This window comes from Enhydra lutris, unplaced genomic scaffold, assembly GCF_002288905.1.
Source record: "Enhydra lutris kenyoni isolate GAN:26980312 unplaced genomic scaffold, ASM228890v2 scaffoldscaffold16, whole genome shotgun sequence".
In the NCBI taxonomy this organism is placed as follows: domain Eukaryota; kingdom Metazoa; phylum Chordata; class Mammalia; order Carnivora; family Mustelidae; genus Enhydra; species Enhydra lutris.
This window is the reverse complement of record NW_019154100.1, coordinates 6987004-7004173: the sequence shown is the minus strand read 5'-3', so window position 1 is coordinate 7004173 and position 17170 is coordinate 6987004. Positions and strand designations below refer to the sequence as shown.

Below are 17170 nucleotides of genomic sequence, written 5' to 3'. Positions count from 1 at the left end.
TGTAATCCATTCTACAGTACTTCACAAATTTTTGATACTCTACAAAGTGGAAGCAAACTCTTAACTTCTTGTACAGCTGTACTTGAGAATCATTTCCCTAATACTGATCTTTTTACAATGCGAAAACTGCTTCAAAAACATTCTGAGGAATAGAATGCCTTAGGTGAGTAAATAAAGAGGCATTAACTTCTGCTAAGTTACTATAACTCTGGAAATAAGAAGGGGAAACAAATACAGGTTTTGGGTTTTGTTTAGAAGAAAAACTAAACAAAAACAAAAACAAAAAAACACCCTAAAAAAAAAAGAAAAGAAAAACTAAAATAAAAAGAGGTCATAGTTTCGGAGAAAGAGATGCTATGAGGAAAAGTGTGGTTTCAAGAAATAAAGGGACAAAGGGAAATATCTGTTCAAATCAATTACTGTAAGAAAAAGTATAAAATAAAAGCAAGGAAGTCATTCACTGTTGCAAGCTGCAATCACTTAGGATACAACTTCATCAATACTGTGTCTTGCTTAACAAATTACTATTCTCTTAACATCTTTTCATACTAATATATGGTTCTATTTTTCTAAAAATATATGAGTAGTACACATGATTTAGTTTCTACATATCATTTAATTTCATTATTTTGGTTGTGACTCTTTGTTTAATCATGTTTCTATAGTTAACTGATGTTGTTCTTGGATTATAGTATGTTGCTGTATTGGATCATAAGTTTAAATGAAATACACCACCATTCTCTGTAAAAATACACTACAAGTCAAAATTTTTATGCTTAGATGCAAGAAATTAATTGTCTTTATAGCAGTATTTTTATATAGTTCCAAATAGGACTTTGAAGTTACGCTTTTGGGTGCTCATTAACCATTTGAGTTATTTTCCTTTGGGAATCAAGTATAAGTAGAGTTTATAAATTATATAATTTTCATCCTTATTCAGGTATAATTTACACATAATAAATTATTATGATCAGTATTAAATGCACAGTTTGATAAGTTTCACACACATAACCTGTAATCACCACATCAATAAAAATACACATTTCCATCAACCTAAAATATACCATTTCCCTTTCTAGGAAATCATCCTCACCTTGGGCCCATATTAGATTTGTTTTTTCTAGAGTTTCAGAATCATAGAGTGTCTGACTTCTTTGGCTCACCATGTTTTAGAGACTTATCCATGCTGATGCAAGTATCAGTAATTCATTCTGTTTTATTACTGAATAGTATTTCATTGTACCAGATGTACAAGATGTACCAGTACCAAAATGTACTACATTTGCTTATCTATTCTTCTATTGGTGGATATTTAGGCTGGATTTTGGTTATTATGAGCAAAGTTACATTTGTGTGCAAGTCGTTAGGGGGGCATAAATTTCATTTCTCTTACACAAATAACTAATAGTGGAATTGATAGTCTACAGTATCTTCAAATTTTAAAGAAATTGCCAAATTATTTTTCAAAGTGGTCATACCATTTTATAGTCCTGCTAGTAAGGCAGGAAAGTTACAGTTGCTTTACATTCTAACCAACACTTGGTACTGTCTTTTAGAATTCTAGCTATTCCTCTGAATATCTAATTGTACCTTTATAATGGTTTTAATTCCAATGCTTTGATGACCAATGACATTTAAGTATCTTTTCATGCACTTACTGAGCATTCTTATATCTTTTTCAGTGAAATATTTTTTCAAATCTTTTGCCAATTTAAAAAAATCTGGGTTATCCAGCTTTTTATTATTGTGCTGTAATAGTTCTTTCTACATTCTGGATGCATATCTTTATCTATGTATACTGTATGTAATAAACACACATAGATACATACATACATACAAATAATGCCTGTGTATCTGTTTGATTTATTATCCCCTCCCAGTCTGTGATTTAACCTCTTTTCTCTTTTTTCCTTTTTAAAAATTTTTTTTAAGATTTTATTTATTTATTTGACACAGAGAGAGATAACAAGTAGGCAGAGCAGCAGGTGGGGGGGATGGGGGGGGGAAGCAGGCTCCCTGCTGAGCAGAGAGCCCAATGCGGGGCTCGATCCCAGGACCCTGAGATCATGACCTGAGTTGAAGGCAGAGGCTTAACCCACAGAGCCACCCAGGGGCCCCTTAAAATTTTTTTAAAATATTTTATTTTATTTTTTTTTTTGGCAAAGAGAAAGAGAGACCGAAAGCAGGGAGAGTGGCCGGCAGAGGGAGAAGCAGGCTCTCTGAGCAGGGAGCAAGGAGCCCTATGCAGGGCTCGATCCCAGGACCCTGGGATCATGCCACGCACCCCAACCTCTTAATTTTCTTAATTGTGTCTTATAAATTGAACTTCAAGGAAGTTCAATTGATAACTTTTTAAAAGATTTGTGTCTTTTTTTTTCCTATCTAAGAAATCTTTGCCTCATGTAAGATTTTTAAGATTTCTCCTATTTTCCTACTGAAGTGTTAATGTTTTGAATTTGTATTAGATCTGTATCTTTCAAATTAATTTTCATGCACAATGTTTGGTAAGGGTGGAGCTTCATCATTTTCCACATGGATAACTAGTTGTTTCCACACCATTTATTGAAAAGACTATTCATTAGTGCCATTGAATTTACTTTAGCATATTTGTTGAAAATCAGTTGACTAGATACTTGTGGGCTGAATTTTGGGACTTTTCCAATCTCTCCCACTGATGTATTTATCCTTGTGTGAATACCACACTGCCTTGATTAATATGTAATCATTCTTGAAACTAGGTGGTGTGAATTTTCGAACTCTGTATATCTTTTCCAAAACTATTTTGACTATTCTTTGAAATGAATTTTATATATAACCTAATCTTAATCATAAGAACTTTGTTCTACAACTCTATTTTAATATAGAACAAAAATATTTGGAATTCTTTAAAAATTCTTTGAAAAAATTCTTTAAAAAAATTGCCTAACTCATGCCACTTCAAGGATTATATGATATATAATAGGTGTAAACTTAAATATTTCTAAAAATGCTATACCTTCTCAAGAACAGAAATTTCTTGATTTGAAAGTTAACTTCAGGCTTAAATAGTTATGCATACAAATATTTAAAGGAAAAATTTTTGAATGCTAATCTGTATATATTGGCCCCAGAAAATGTCTCATTAAGCCCAAGTCCCCTTTAAAACATTTTTTTGAAATTTCCACTGTTTTTAATCTTTTATCTAATCTTCTATCACAAGTAGTTATAATTTAAAATAATTTAAATAATTTAAAAGTTGTAACACTCATGGTCCCATTCCTCTTGTCTAACCACAAGGGAGTAATGTAAACACAAAATCTGTAAGGACTGAGAATTTCCATGAACATGGTGGTGCCCTCACTGCCCTTCATTACAAATGACACTCCATTATGCACAACCACAAAATCAAGACTCTGATAAAAAGTGAAACTCTCAATTTCCCCTTGTGCTGTAAGGGCAACAAACCCTCTTATTAAAACGATGTGAATGAAGCAAAAACATTTCAAGATTTAATGTACTTCAAATGGAAATCTTCAAATGGAAAACCAATGATTTTAGGTAAAAAAAATTTAGAAAAAAACTTTCATATTTAAAAATTACATATCCAGGGTTGCCTCGGTAGCTTAGTGGGTTAAGCCTCTGCCTTCGGCTCAGGTCCTGATCTCAGGGTGCTGGGATCGAGCCCTGCATCAGGCTTTCTGCTCAGGAGGGAGCCTGCTTCGCCCTCCCCCTCTGCCTGCCTCTCTGCCTACTTGTGATCTCTCTCTCGCTCGCTCTCTGTCAAATAAATAAATAAATAATCTTTAAAAAAAAAAAAAGACAAATTACATATCCACGTGTGAATCCAAAATAAACAAGTGCATATTTATTTTAAAAATTCAACATGCATTTATTTATATTTTCTTTTGAGTAGTATAACCTCTTCCAAAAAGGATAGGGAAATATTTAAGACCTTCAGATTAAATTATTTTTTATTATGTGTAGCTAGAATTCCTATAAAGTCCTCATCTCCAGAAGTGTCATATGGCTCAATGTCAAAAACTCACTAAACACATATGCTAAGGATAAAAGTGTGATGAATGTTATTGACCATAAGTAGCAGTACTTGCCAGAAAGCATTCAAAGTTTAATGTAAATGACACTGAAGAGCAAATATACAATTTATTAGAAATTTCTCATACTGAAGCACAATTGTTCTCCTGTAACACCATTTTCCTATAATTGCTGTCCTCTCGTACTAGGACAGCTATCTGGAGTTAAAAAGAATACCTAAGTCTTTTCCCACAGTTCACTCTTTCAAATACTTCACAATCATTACTATGTCTTCTTAAAATTTTCTTTTTTAGGTAAAAGTTGGCAGAGTCTTTAATTTTTATATATATACAAAGAAAAAATGTTTAGATCTCTCCCCATCCTGGTCAATCTTTTCCAAATAGTCTCAAAATTTTTCAGGGTTCTTCTTAAGAGAGGGTAGTCATTAAACAAACTATACTGTGGCACAACATTGATCAGACTGCCTGTCTATCCATCAATCAGTTATTGATCATTATGTAATATGCAGCCTCTAAAATGCACCTAAGTGATCTCTGGCTCCTGATGTTCATGGAGCATAAGAGGGACCTGTTAAACTCTTTTATCAAATAAAATACAAAACTGATGGAATGTCACTTTGGATATTAAGTTATGAAAAGATGGTAGGTTCCATCTTGGATACTCTCTTGGATTACTTCCTCTGGGAAATCCAGTTTCCATGTTGTTAGCCATCCCTGTAGAGAGGGTCTCATGAAAAAGCTGGAAAGTGATCCTATAAACTGTGAGATAAAAAGTTTGTTGTTTCAAGTCACTAAGGTTGGGGCAATACGTTTTACAACAATAGGTACACTATGTCATTTACATAGTGGTAAACAAGATCAGAAAGTTCCCATTTAAAGCTGTAACACCCCAAAACACATGAGTTCTTAAAAGTTATGTTGCAAATCTATGTCTAAAGAAAGAAAAGGGTCCAGACAAGAATTTAATATAGATACTATTTTTTTTCTGGTAGAAAATTAATAATGGAAAGTATTTTTTAAAAAGAAGTATATAGCAAATAACATATACATATTACTGAGGAAGTTCAGTTTGACTACATCTGCCTTTCTTAAGTAGAAATCCCCATTCCCATCAATATAATTAGTTAGCATGGTGCTTTCTAAGTTAATCATAACTATTAACATACATTTTTTTAAAAATCAGTTTTATTGAGATCGAATTAATATATAATAAAATTCGCCAAATTAAAGTTGTCTAATACATTGAGTTTTCACATATACGGACAGCTGAGTCACAAATACAATAGCCACAATATAGCACATTTTCACTGCCTCAAAAATGCCTCTTAAATGCTTGCGGTTTAAAGTAGAGTAAAAAGCCTTTTTTGTCTGCCTTCTTAAGTCAATATAATAGTTCTGACAGTCAAATATTGTGTTGAATATATTGGTAATTTGTTTCTTAGCATTGCGGAGAAATATTTCATTACACAGACTATAATACAATCTGTATATCCTTTATCAGTTAAAGGGCATTTGAGTTGTTTCTAGCTTTATGAACAAAGCTCCTATGAACATGTAAGTATGAGTCTTTGGGTAGATGTATGTTTTTATTGCTCTTGAACACACAGCTAAGAATAGAATTGCTGGCTGATATGGCAAATACATGCTTAACTTTATAAGAATTTGCCAAACTATTCTGCAAAATGGCTGTGCTAGTTTGCATTCCCGCTGGCAACAAATGAATATTAAATTTGCTCCACATCCTTGTCAATGCCTAATATTATCAGTCTTTTAAATTTCGGCCATACTAGGGGGTGTGCAGTAGTACCTCACTGTGGATTTAATTTGCATTTCCTCAGTGATTAATGATGTTGAGCAGTATTTCATGTGCTTAACTGTGTATTCTCCTCGGTAAAGTGTCTCTTTAATTGATTTGCACATTTTTAATAGGATTATACATCTTATTGAATTATAAGAGTTCTTCATATCTTCTAAATAACAGTCCTCTATCAGATAATTGTTTTTGCAAATACTCGGTCTTTAGCCCGCTTTTCCATTTTCTTAAGGATTTTTTTAAACAAATGTTTTAAATTTTGATGCAGTTTAATTTATCATGTCTTTTTCTTATATTTCTTGTTTTTGTGTCTTAAAAGATCTGATTAACCCAAGGTCATAAAGATTTTTGCCTTTTTTCCAGAAATTTTTGGTTTCAGTTGTACTTAGATCTATAATCAATCTTGAATTAATTTTTGTATATACTGTGGGACAAAGGTCAAGTGTTCTCATTCTTTTTTTTTTTTTTTAATGAGTTATTCAATGGTCCCAGCACCATGTGTTGAAAAGACTATAATTTCCCCCACTGAATTATTCTGGTGCATTTGTCAAAAATCAGTTGTTCATGTCTGTTCAGGTCGATATTGGAACTCTCTTTTCTGTTTCATTAAACTGGATTTCTATCCATATGCCTAAACCAGACTGTTGTGATTAGTGTAGCTTTGCAGCAGTGAAAGTTCTCCAAATTTGTTCTTTTTAGAAAATATTAATTTCTATAAAAAATCTTGCTGAGATTTTCACTAAGATTGTCCTTAGTCTGCAGATTTAGAGGAAATTGAAATTTTAACAACATTGAGTATTCTGACCCATGAACATGGTCTATTGCTTCATCATTTAGGTAGTCCTTATATTCTCTCAGAAATATTTTGCTGAAGTTGTCAACATATCTTTGTAATGTTATCCTTATTTCATGTTTTCGATGCTAACATAAATATTTTTTATCTGAATTTTCAATTCCTTCTTGTTGCAAGTATACCGAATAGAACTGATTTCTGTACATCAACCTATGCCCTGTAACCCTGTTTGACTCACTTACTAGTAGTTCTAGTAGCATCTTTGGTAGATTCCTTAGGTCTTTCTAACATAGATGACCATCTCATCTGTGAATAAAGAGTTTTACTTTTTCCTTTTCAGTCTTTTGTGCTTTTCATTTCTTATTTTTGCCTCATTGACCTAGTTATGAGCCCCAGGACAAGGCTGAAGAAAGTGGTGAAAGTGGACACACTGACATTGTTCTTATACTAGACAGAAAGCATTTGGTCTCTCATCATTAAGTTTAGTATTAGCTGTAGATTTCACTTATATGTTATCTATCACATTGAGGAAATTCTCTTATATTTCAAGTTTCCTCAGTTTTTTTTTTTTGGTCTCCAACTACTGAAATGAGCATATGAACCTATGATTTTTCTCCATGCTTCTATCAGTATAGAAAATTCCACAGGTTGAATTTCAAACATTAAATCAAACATGCATTCCAAAAATAAATATCATTTAGCCATAATGTATTATCCTTTTCATATATTCCTGACTTCAATCTGTTAAATTTTGCTAAGGACTTCTATAACTACATTCATGAGAAATATTGGTATGTAATGACTTTTGTTTTAATGTCTATTTCTGACTTTAATATGATGGTAATGCTGGTCTCATAAATGTAGCTGAGATGTGTCCTCTCTTTTATGTTCTGGAAAAGTTTATATAGAAGTCACATTATTTCTCCCTCTAATGTGTAGTAAGATTCACCAGCCAAACAAATTGATACTGGAATTTTCTTTGCTGGAAAACTTAAACTCTAAATTCATTTTCATGTGTACATTTACACACACACACACACACACACACACTCTCAAATTTTTCTTGAATGAGCCTTGGTACTCCATCATAGTATTGTTTTCTAAGAAATTTATCATTTATTCTAAGTTGCATTTATCAGCATAAAGTTCTTGATAATACTGGCCAATCCTTTTACTATCTGTTAGGTCTATAATGATGTCCTCTCTTTTATTCTAACTTATAGAATAAATTATCCCAAAATTTATAGACATTTTATCTTCCATATCTTCTCTGAGTCAAGAATTCAGGAGATGCTTGACGCAGTTCTGGCTTGGTGCTTCTCACTAAGTTAAATCAAATGTTGACAGGGCTGCAAGTATCTCAAGGTCTTACTGAGGTTGGAAGATCTCGCACCAAGGTGCCGCCCTCACAGAGCTGGTTAGTTGGCACTGGCTATTGGCGGGCCTAACTTCTTCCTTGTGTAAGCCTCTCCAGAAAGCTGTCTGAATGTCTTCTCAACGTGGTAGCTGGATTTCTCCAGAGCTGATGACCCAGAAGACCAAGGTAGAAGCCACATGCCTTTTACAGCCTAGCCTCAGAAGTCACACATCACTACTTCCTTCATACTCTAATCAACAAGGCTAGTCAGGAGTAAACGTGGTGGAAAACTGAACAAGAGAAGCAATGCCCAGAAGAGAGGATCATCAGAGGATCATTTGATTGGAGGATGCTGTATGGAAAACATGGTAAAGTGACAGAAACTGACTTGGTGTTCGGACAACATAAGTACCATACTGTAAGAAGAATTCATTCACCGAAAGAGTGATCTTTGAACTGAGACTTGATAAGAGGGAATCAGCCACGTAAAGATCATATGATTTTTTTTTTTTTTTGGACAAGGGTGCAAGATAGAGAATGGTAAAAATAAAGCATAATAATTTGAACATATTACATCTGATGTGCCAAATGAAATTTAATTGAATTTGAATGCCACATGAAGATCTCAAGTAGGAAGCTGAATAACTCTCAAGCTTAGACAAGAGAGGATGGAGATTTAAGTAACAAAAGGAAATTGAGAATGGGCCAGAAAAGCTGGAAGAAAAAAAAAAGAAAAAGAAAAAGAAAAAAGGCCATAGCTTTAAAATAAATTGGTAATCTGGAAGATTAAATTGAGAAAACTCAAGAATACATTAAAAAAAATGTAAACAGATGGAGATCCTGAGAGAAAAGAACATGCCAGAGGATATGGCCGAGGTATCTAATTCCCCATTTAATACTGGTTTGAGAAAAGAAGATCAACACAATGAATAATAGAGAAAGAAAACAATAATAGAAAATTTCCCAAATTCAACTTCAGATTGAGTTCCAAGCAAAACAAACAAACAAACAAGCAAATACAGATCTACTTATAGCCTGATAAAAATTTCAAAAACCAAAGAGGGCAAAAAAATCCAAAGCAGAAAACCATAAAGGGCTACAAATCAGATTAATACTAACACTCTCTTTACCAATTGTAGATATTAAAAGACAATGGAAAATACCTTCGTAATACTGAAAGAGAAGGATTTTGAATTCAAATACTATACCTACTTATATTTCAGGGCCAAATAATACATTTTTAGACATGTAAGCTCCCTGGCAGCTATGTATGACCCAGAGGAAATCAAGAAGGCTAGAAATAAATTAAGTCAGGTTCCATTAGAACCTTTATGCCTTGAAAAGTGACACAGATTGAATGACATAAAATTACATTTCATTTCCTATCAATTCAGTCATACTTGATTCTAGACTGAGTAATACTTTCATAACCATAACATTATAAATACGATTTATTGGTTTTAATTTTTGAATGAACTTATAGAAAAACAGCCTAAGACAACTGTAGCCATTTAATAGAAAGTACATGTCATAAACTCCCGTAAAAGTTTTTAACTGAACAATAAAACCGATAGGTGAAAGTTTTATAATAAGCAATCATTAAATTTTTACCTAAAACTGAAAAATCAAAGAATAAAGAAAAGACTTATACTGGTGCTTCCAAAAGAGCTAAAAAGAGAAACCTGTAACAACAGTTTCCTCTGTAGACTATCAGATCCTGTGCCTTTATTAGAAATGGCTATAAAATTGACTCAGTTTTCTAACAATCTACATGAACACCTAAGAAGGAATCAGAGTTTTCAGAGGAAAATAATAATCACTAAAGTTTCACTGAATTTCAACTTTTTCTAGGCATTCGTTACATGTTTTCACTCATTTAATACTCATCTCAAATGTACGGGAGGTACTACTATGATGCCCGGTTTATACGTGAAGAAACTACAGCACAGGGAGATTTTAACACTTCCATAAACACAGCTTCCATTTCACAAGTCAGAATCTGAACCTATGAGGTCTGGCTTCATGGGAGAAAAGGTAGTTACTATAGAAGGACAATTATTCCTAGTGCTAAGTGCATAAAGAAGTATCAGTGAATACATTAAATAATATTTATAATTTGTAACAGAATCAGCTCCATGATTGTACCTATCCTGTGGCTATCTTATAATTCAAACACATTTTTCCCCTTGTCCACAGAGATAAAACATGAGAGACTGAGTCAAATGTCTATATTTGGGACATCTCTGACAAAACAACATCACAGAAAGCTAAATTACATACCCAAAATTAATTGGAAGGTAGTTTGTGTAAATTTTAATTAGTCCCCTAGTATCTAGAGATTCCTGCTTTCTTTTCAGAGGTATATGATCAGTATTTTTATCATTTTGAACTAATTATTTTTATTTTTCTAATAACTTTATAATATCATGTTTAAAAGTATTTTCCCATAACTTTACATGGACCAACAGACATCAGGGTCTTTTACGGATCTCCAAGAAAAGCATCATTTAGTATGCTCTGATTAAAAATGGCTTTTAAGTAGCTAAACCTGTGGATTCAAATGAACTGAATCTAAACTATTTAAATTATGCTTTATATATTGTAGGATCTGACAAGAATAGAACATTTTTCTAACTTTTTAACTATATTACATTTGGCAAGTTACCTTCTATCAAGCATCAAAAAGATTACAGGTTTTCTTTTTTTTTTTTTTTAAGATTTTATTTATTTGACAGAGAGAGATCACAAGTAGGCCGAAGAGGCAGAGAGAGGGGGGGAAGCAGGCTCCCCGCTGAGCAGAGAGCCCAATGCAGGGCTCGATTCTCGGACCCTGAGACCATGACCCGAGCCGAAGGCAGAGGCTTAACCCACTGCGCCACCCAGGTGCCCCAAGATTACAGGTTTTCAAGTAATTTACAACATTTTCTTTTTAGGTTTTCACCAGGAAATATTGAAATATACAATAAATACACTCCAATAAAATTTTTTTTTGAGAATTTATTTATTTGACAGAGAGAGATCACAAGTAGGCAAAGTGGCAGGCAGAGAGAGAGGGGAGGAAGCAGGTTCCCCATTGGGCAGAGAGCCCGATGCGGGACTCGATGCCAGGACCCTGAGATCATGACCTGAGCCGAAGGCAGAGGCTTAATCCACCGAGCCACCCAGGCGCCCCCCAATAAAAATTTTTAAAAGAAGAAACATACAATAGAAACATACTAAGTAGTATGAATCTAAAGTCAAAAGGAGAGCCATAAATGTGTTATGCACTACATATTAGAGAGCATGAGTTAATCCAGAAACCGAATGGACTGACAAAGTATGCAGAATTGCCTAGAGCATGGTACTGAACCTTGGTCAAAGCTGCGAGATATACTAACCAGGGAAAAAAGGTGTTTTGCAAATAGGGGTCCATGAGCTGTTTCAAGGCAAGACAGACTAACCTGTCAAAGTTGTTTGGTAATAATCACTGGATTTATTTCTTCTACCTCGATTTTGTGGAGTCCAGGGGTTTTCAATGATTTCAATGAAAAATCCCTACCACACACAGACTTTGGACTTCTTGGTACCAAGATGCTCCATGCACACGCCCGCCCGTGGTGGTTTAGCATCTGGAGACCAGCAAGTCCTGCGAGGCCCAGAAGAGGGATGATAAAGAAGACTGTATCTTGAGTTCACCATGCCCACCCTGTTAATGCTTATCTTTCCCCTGCTGTGGCTGTGTTGCATTATTTCTGACTATGAACTACTTAAGGAGTCTTTTCCTAATCAATTATGTTAAGTGATTACATGATATTAGCACAGTACTTATCCTGAATGCTTAGTTTTTAAATGACATCAGTAAAATGAAGGTAATAGTCATTGTTTACTGACACTTTGAGTCAGGCCTAGACTTCCAGTCCCCCAGGACCCCTCACCTGGTTTGAGCTGAACTACTTCTTAACTCATAAAAATGATGCAGAGTTGAAAAACATATAAGCCTTAAAAATTATCACATTAAAATACCTGTAATTTCTCCAGTGTGTTAAAAAATATCATAGTAATGGAGTCTTTTGTTAGTAGTATTAGTTCATAAACTCAGGTATTATAATTTAAAGTTTCATAAAATAAAGCAGACTGAGGTCAGATGGGAAATGATTCTCTGTAAGGGCAGACGAAGTCACAAAATTCACTGTGTGATTTTGATGCATATCCAAATCCTGGTACGAATTTCATATACATTTCCAGGAAATAAGTAAAAATCTTGACCTCTAATACTTCAGAAATAATCACCAACCAAATCTCAGTTCCATTTTTCTCATCACTTCTAGCTTCCTATCTTTCTCCCACTTGTATCTTTAGAGCCATGGCTTCCACACATTCCTCCCAGATATGTGCTTAGTAGTTAGGAAAAATACCAAACTAAATTTACTAATTTCTCAGATATCCCTTCTTGAAAATAAATTTCCGCAACCACTAAATGTGATAGCTAAGTCACCAATCAATAAGAAATATAAAACCATGCATATTTTAAATTCTCAGGTTTAAAAAGTTTATTAAAAACACAGGTCTAGTTTTTGTATCCTGTTATTGTATTAATGCTTTATGAAGAACTACCACCTAAATTATATTCACAGAACTCCAATATTACTTTTGATAAGTTAAAATTGAGAAAAGACTTACTCCTTATATTCCATTAACTAAGACCCTGGGCTAAACAATTTGGGGGTATAAGGAGGGGTAAAGGTCCCATTTTAATATCAAGATTTGTGCAAAGTGAATGAGGAAATAAATGTATGCCTTTAAAAGATGAAAGGAATGGGGCGCCTGGGTGGCTCAGTGGGTTAAAGCCTCTGCCTTCGGCTCAGGTCATGATCCCAGGGTCCTGGGATCGAGCCCCACATCGGGCTCTCTGCTCAGCAGGGAGCCTGCTTCCCTTCCTCTCTCTGCCTGCCTCTCTGCCTGCCTGTGATCTCTGTCTGTTAAATAAATAAATAAAATCTTACCAAAAAAAAAAAAAAAAAAAAAAAAGATGAAAGGAATATTCTGTAACCTCAAGGTTAAAAAAGTAGTATGAATGATGAATGCTACCAGGAAGAGAGACCACTAGGGGATATGGAGGTCAAGGAGGATTTCTTGGAGGGTAAAGGAGTTGAAATATGTTCCTCAAGATAAGTAGGTTCTAAACAGAAGACCGTATCTTAAACAGAAGAAATGACAGAGAGAAAGGCACAATAATAAAACAATAACTCAAGTCACATTTGAAGGAATATGGCTACCCCAGTGTGACTGTACCAAAGCATGAATACAGGGAGAGGTACGTGATAAGACTGGGTGACAAAAGATTTTAATACCAGGATATAGAGCTTCGATGTTGTACAGAATGGGGGGCCACTGAAGGTGTCTGAAGAGGAGAGGCACGTGATGGATGTGGAATTATCGTTTCTACCCAAAGGTCCCAGATCTTCCAGGACTTGAGTTACACAGAATGAGTTCATTCCTTTTGCCACAAGAGCCCTTCCTAGATTTGAAAACTGCTATTATTTTCCTCCACTCGGAGGAAGTATACAAAGGACAGACTGAAAAAGGGAGAGACTAAAATCCGGAGATAGCTGAGATGCCATTTGTAATTTGTAGGAGGCTTGAAATAAAAAAGGATGGCTATGATTTCATGGAACTAAAAACTTCCTTGCAACTGAAAAATGTTCTTATAAAAAAAGAGAGAAAAAAGAAAAATATTCTTACAATTTGAATGCGTATCTTATTTATTTCACTTTAAAATTCATTTCAAATCTTAATGGGCAGCTTTACAACCAAAGTTCTCTACTGACAGAGGAAAGTGCTGTCTCAAGAAAGGACAGTAATCTGCAGAAAGACAGTCCTGTTTCCTGAGCGAGCCCACCCATGCAGCTCTAAGAGAGCCATCAGACGGTTCTTCCTGTGCTCTTTCCAATTATTTCACACACTTTTTTCAGGACTATGGGTGGTAGTCTTGAAGCATCAACACAGCACCCATAAAAGTCACTGATGCTGTATTCCTTAAACACTTCCTTCAGCATGAAAGGGTATTTTCCAACTGAAAATATCTAAATTCTAAAACTTAAACCCATGTTTGTGCAACATAAAACCCGCTGCAATAAAATCTCCACGTTACCCTCTTTACAGCAATATTGATTCATTGATATTTGGCCATGACACTCTGATGATAACACTAAAACATTTTGATAACTGCCCATACTAATGTCACCTATGTGTTCCTTTGTAGGATTGATGGGAAAATATTAAGACATAAGCAACACAATATTTAAAAATAAATACCCTATGACCAAGTAAAATGGATTTCAAACCTTGATCTTAGTTGGCTCAGGACTATTTTCTTATCTGTTTTCTTAGCTACAATTTTCAGAACCCCCAGGACAGATATATATTTCAAGGTTAAAAAGAACGTACCCTCTGTCCTATTAAGTTGGCAGAGTTACAATTTACCGAAGATTAGTCCTATAAAGTCTATAAAGAGATTTTTTTTTTTAAGATTTTATTTATTTATTTGACAGACAGAGATCACAAGCAGGCAAAGAGGCAGGCAGAGAGAGAGGAAGGGAAGCAGGCTCCCTGCTGAGCAGAGAGCCCGACGCGGGGCTCGATCCCAGGACCCTGGGATCACGACCTGGGCCAAAGGCAGAGGCTTTAACCCACTGAGCCACCCAGGCGCCCCTATAAAGAGATTTTTTAAATGCACGTATAAACCTCAAATAATTTAGCCAGTTTATCTAAAAACATGTAGCACTGGATATATGTATAATCATTTCAATTTCAATTTACTGTATTACTAGTTTTATTAAAAGGATTTAGAGTCTAAATTCATGTTTGTTGAGGACTTAAGTAGAAATTTTATGCAGTTAGGCATACTAACATAGCTCAGTGATTAACCATATTGAGTCATACTGTACATTTCATATCTTTGTGTCGTCCTAAAATACCATAATTTTTGGTCTTATGTTACACTTGCATAAACCGATTACAATAAAGAAGGAAACATTAAAAATTAAGGCAATTGTTAAGTATTTAGATAAAATCTTCATTATAATTACATAAAACGATAGGTGTAATCTAGAAAACTAAAATATAACAAAATGTTAAATAATAAAATTATATATATCTGAAGACACATATATTTACCTGACATTGCCCTTGGTGTTTCTGAGAACAGTTGCAGCAAAATTCTGTGTGACACCCACCAAGCTGATTCCATCTACTTCCACAATCTGGTCATTGACTTGTATTCTTTGGAAAGAGGAGAAAAATTAACCACAATTAACTTTTCTGATAGTACATTACCATTTTCAATACATGAGTTGACAAAATACTTGATTTTTATGATACTCTTACTGACCTGAAATTTGTCTTTTATCCACAAGCTCCCAATCTTAGTCAAATACTTAATGTTTTTAAAAGACTGTTTTGAAAAACAGATTGTTTCAAAAAGCTATACTAAATGGAGAGATTCAGGTTACCCAACATTCGTATTCCTATCACAACAAAATTGACAACTGCTAACGTATGACATACTTACATCCTTTCTTGTCCTTAATGAATTACATAAACCTATAAGATCCAGCTGAAATATGCTGTGGGCTTCCTCCCTAGTCCTTCTTCCCACCTCTCCTCTTCAGGAAAAAAACATCAGGAATTACAGGGAATCCTTCCTATTCAAGTTGTATGCTTAACACAGATAATGCTCATAACTGTATGTATGTGTATATGTGCGCACACATGTATATAAATGTATATGTTTATGTTTAAGAACATACATAGTACTAGTGTTCTTTAATGTTCTATCTTGTTTATTGTTCTTTAATGTTTAGTGTTCTTTATAAACATGTTTTATACATACCATTTTTAAAATATTTTATTTTATTTTATTTTTCAGTGTTCCAGGATTCACCGTTTATGCTCCACACCCAGTGCTCCATGCAATACGTGTCCTCCATAATACCCACCACCAGGCTCACCAAACACCCCCCTCCCCGCCCCTCCAAAACCCTCAGTTCAGTCTCTCATGGTTTGTCTCCCCCTCAAATTACCCCCAATTCACTTCTCCTCTCCAACTCCCAATGTCCTCCGTGTTATTCCTCATGCTCCACAAGTAAGTGAAACCATATGATAATTGACTCTCTCTGCTTGACTTATTTCACTCAGCATAATCTCCTCCAGTCCTGTCCATGTTGATACAAAAGTTGGGTATTCATCCTTTCTGATGGAGGCATAATACTCCATTGTATATATGGACCATATCTTCTTTATCCACTTGTCCATTGAAGGGCATCTTGGTTCTTTCCACAGTTGGGCGGCTGTGGCCATTGCTGCTATGAACATTGGGGTACAGATGGCCTTTCTTTTCACTACATCTGTACCTTTGGGGTAAATTCCCAGTAGTGCAAATGCAGGGTCATACGGTAGCTCTATTTTTAATTTCTTAAGGAATCTCCACTCTGTTTTCCAAAGTGGCTGCACCAGCTTGCATTCCCACCAACAGTGTAAGAGGGTTCCCCTTTCTCCACATCCTCTCCAACACTTGTTGTTTACTGTCTTGTTAATTTTGGCCATTCTAACTGGTGTAAGGTGGTATCTCAATGTGGTTTTGATTTGAATCTCCCTGATGGCTAATGATGATGAACATTTTTTCATGAGTCTGTTAGCCATTTGTATGTCTTCTTTGGAGAAGTGTCTGTTCATGTCTTCTGCCCATTTTTTTTGACGTGATTATCTGTTTTGTGGGGGTTGAGTTTGAGGAGTTCTTTATAGATCTTGGATATCAGCCCGTTGTCTGTGTTGTCATTTGCGAATATCTTCTCCCATTCCGTGGGTTGCCTCCTTGTTTTGTTGACCGTTTCCTTTGCTATGCAGAAGCTTTTGATCTTGATGAAGTCCTAAAAGTTCATTTCCGCTTTTGTTTCCTTTGCCTTTGGAGACATGTCTTGAAAGAAGTTGTTGTGGCCGATGTCAAAGAGGTTACTGCCTATGTTCTCCTCTAGGATTTTGATAGATTCCTGCCTCACGTTAGGTCTCTTATCCATTTCGAGTTTATCTTGGTGTATGGTGTAAGAGAATGGTCGAGTTTCATTCTTCTATACATAGCTGCCAATTTTCCCCACACCATTTATTAAAGAGACTGTCTTTTTTCCACTGTATATTTTTTC

General features: G+C 34.9%; 1 protein-coding gene across 3 annotated transcripts in view; it reads right to left on the bottom strand.

Moving 5' to 3' along the window:
* LOC111147330 (protein phosphatase 1 regulatory subunit 9A) overlaps positions 1-17170 on the bottom strand; it is a 299050-nt gene that overhangs the window by 94028 nt on the left and 187852 nt on the right. For all 3 annotated transcript variants that reach the window (XM_022503322.1, XM_022503321.1, XM_022503323.1), the window contains exon 4: positions 15150-15254. In XM_022503322.1, coding sequence (XP_022359030.1) covers positions 15150-15254 — 105 coding nt within the window. The remainder of the gene's footprint in view (positions 1-15149; positions 15255-17170) is intronic.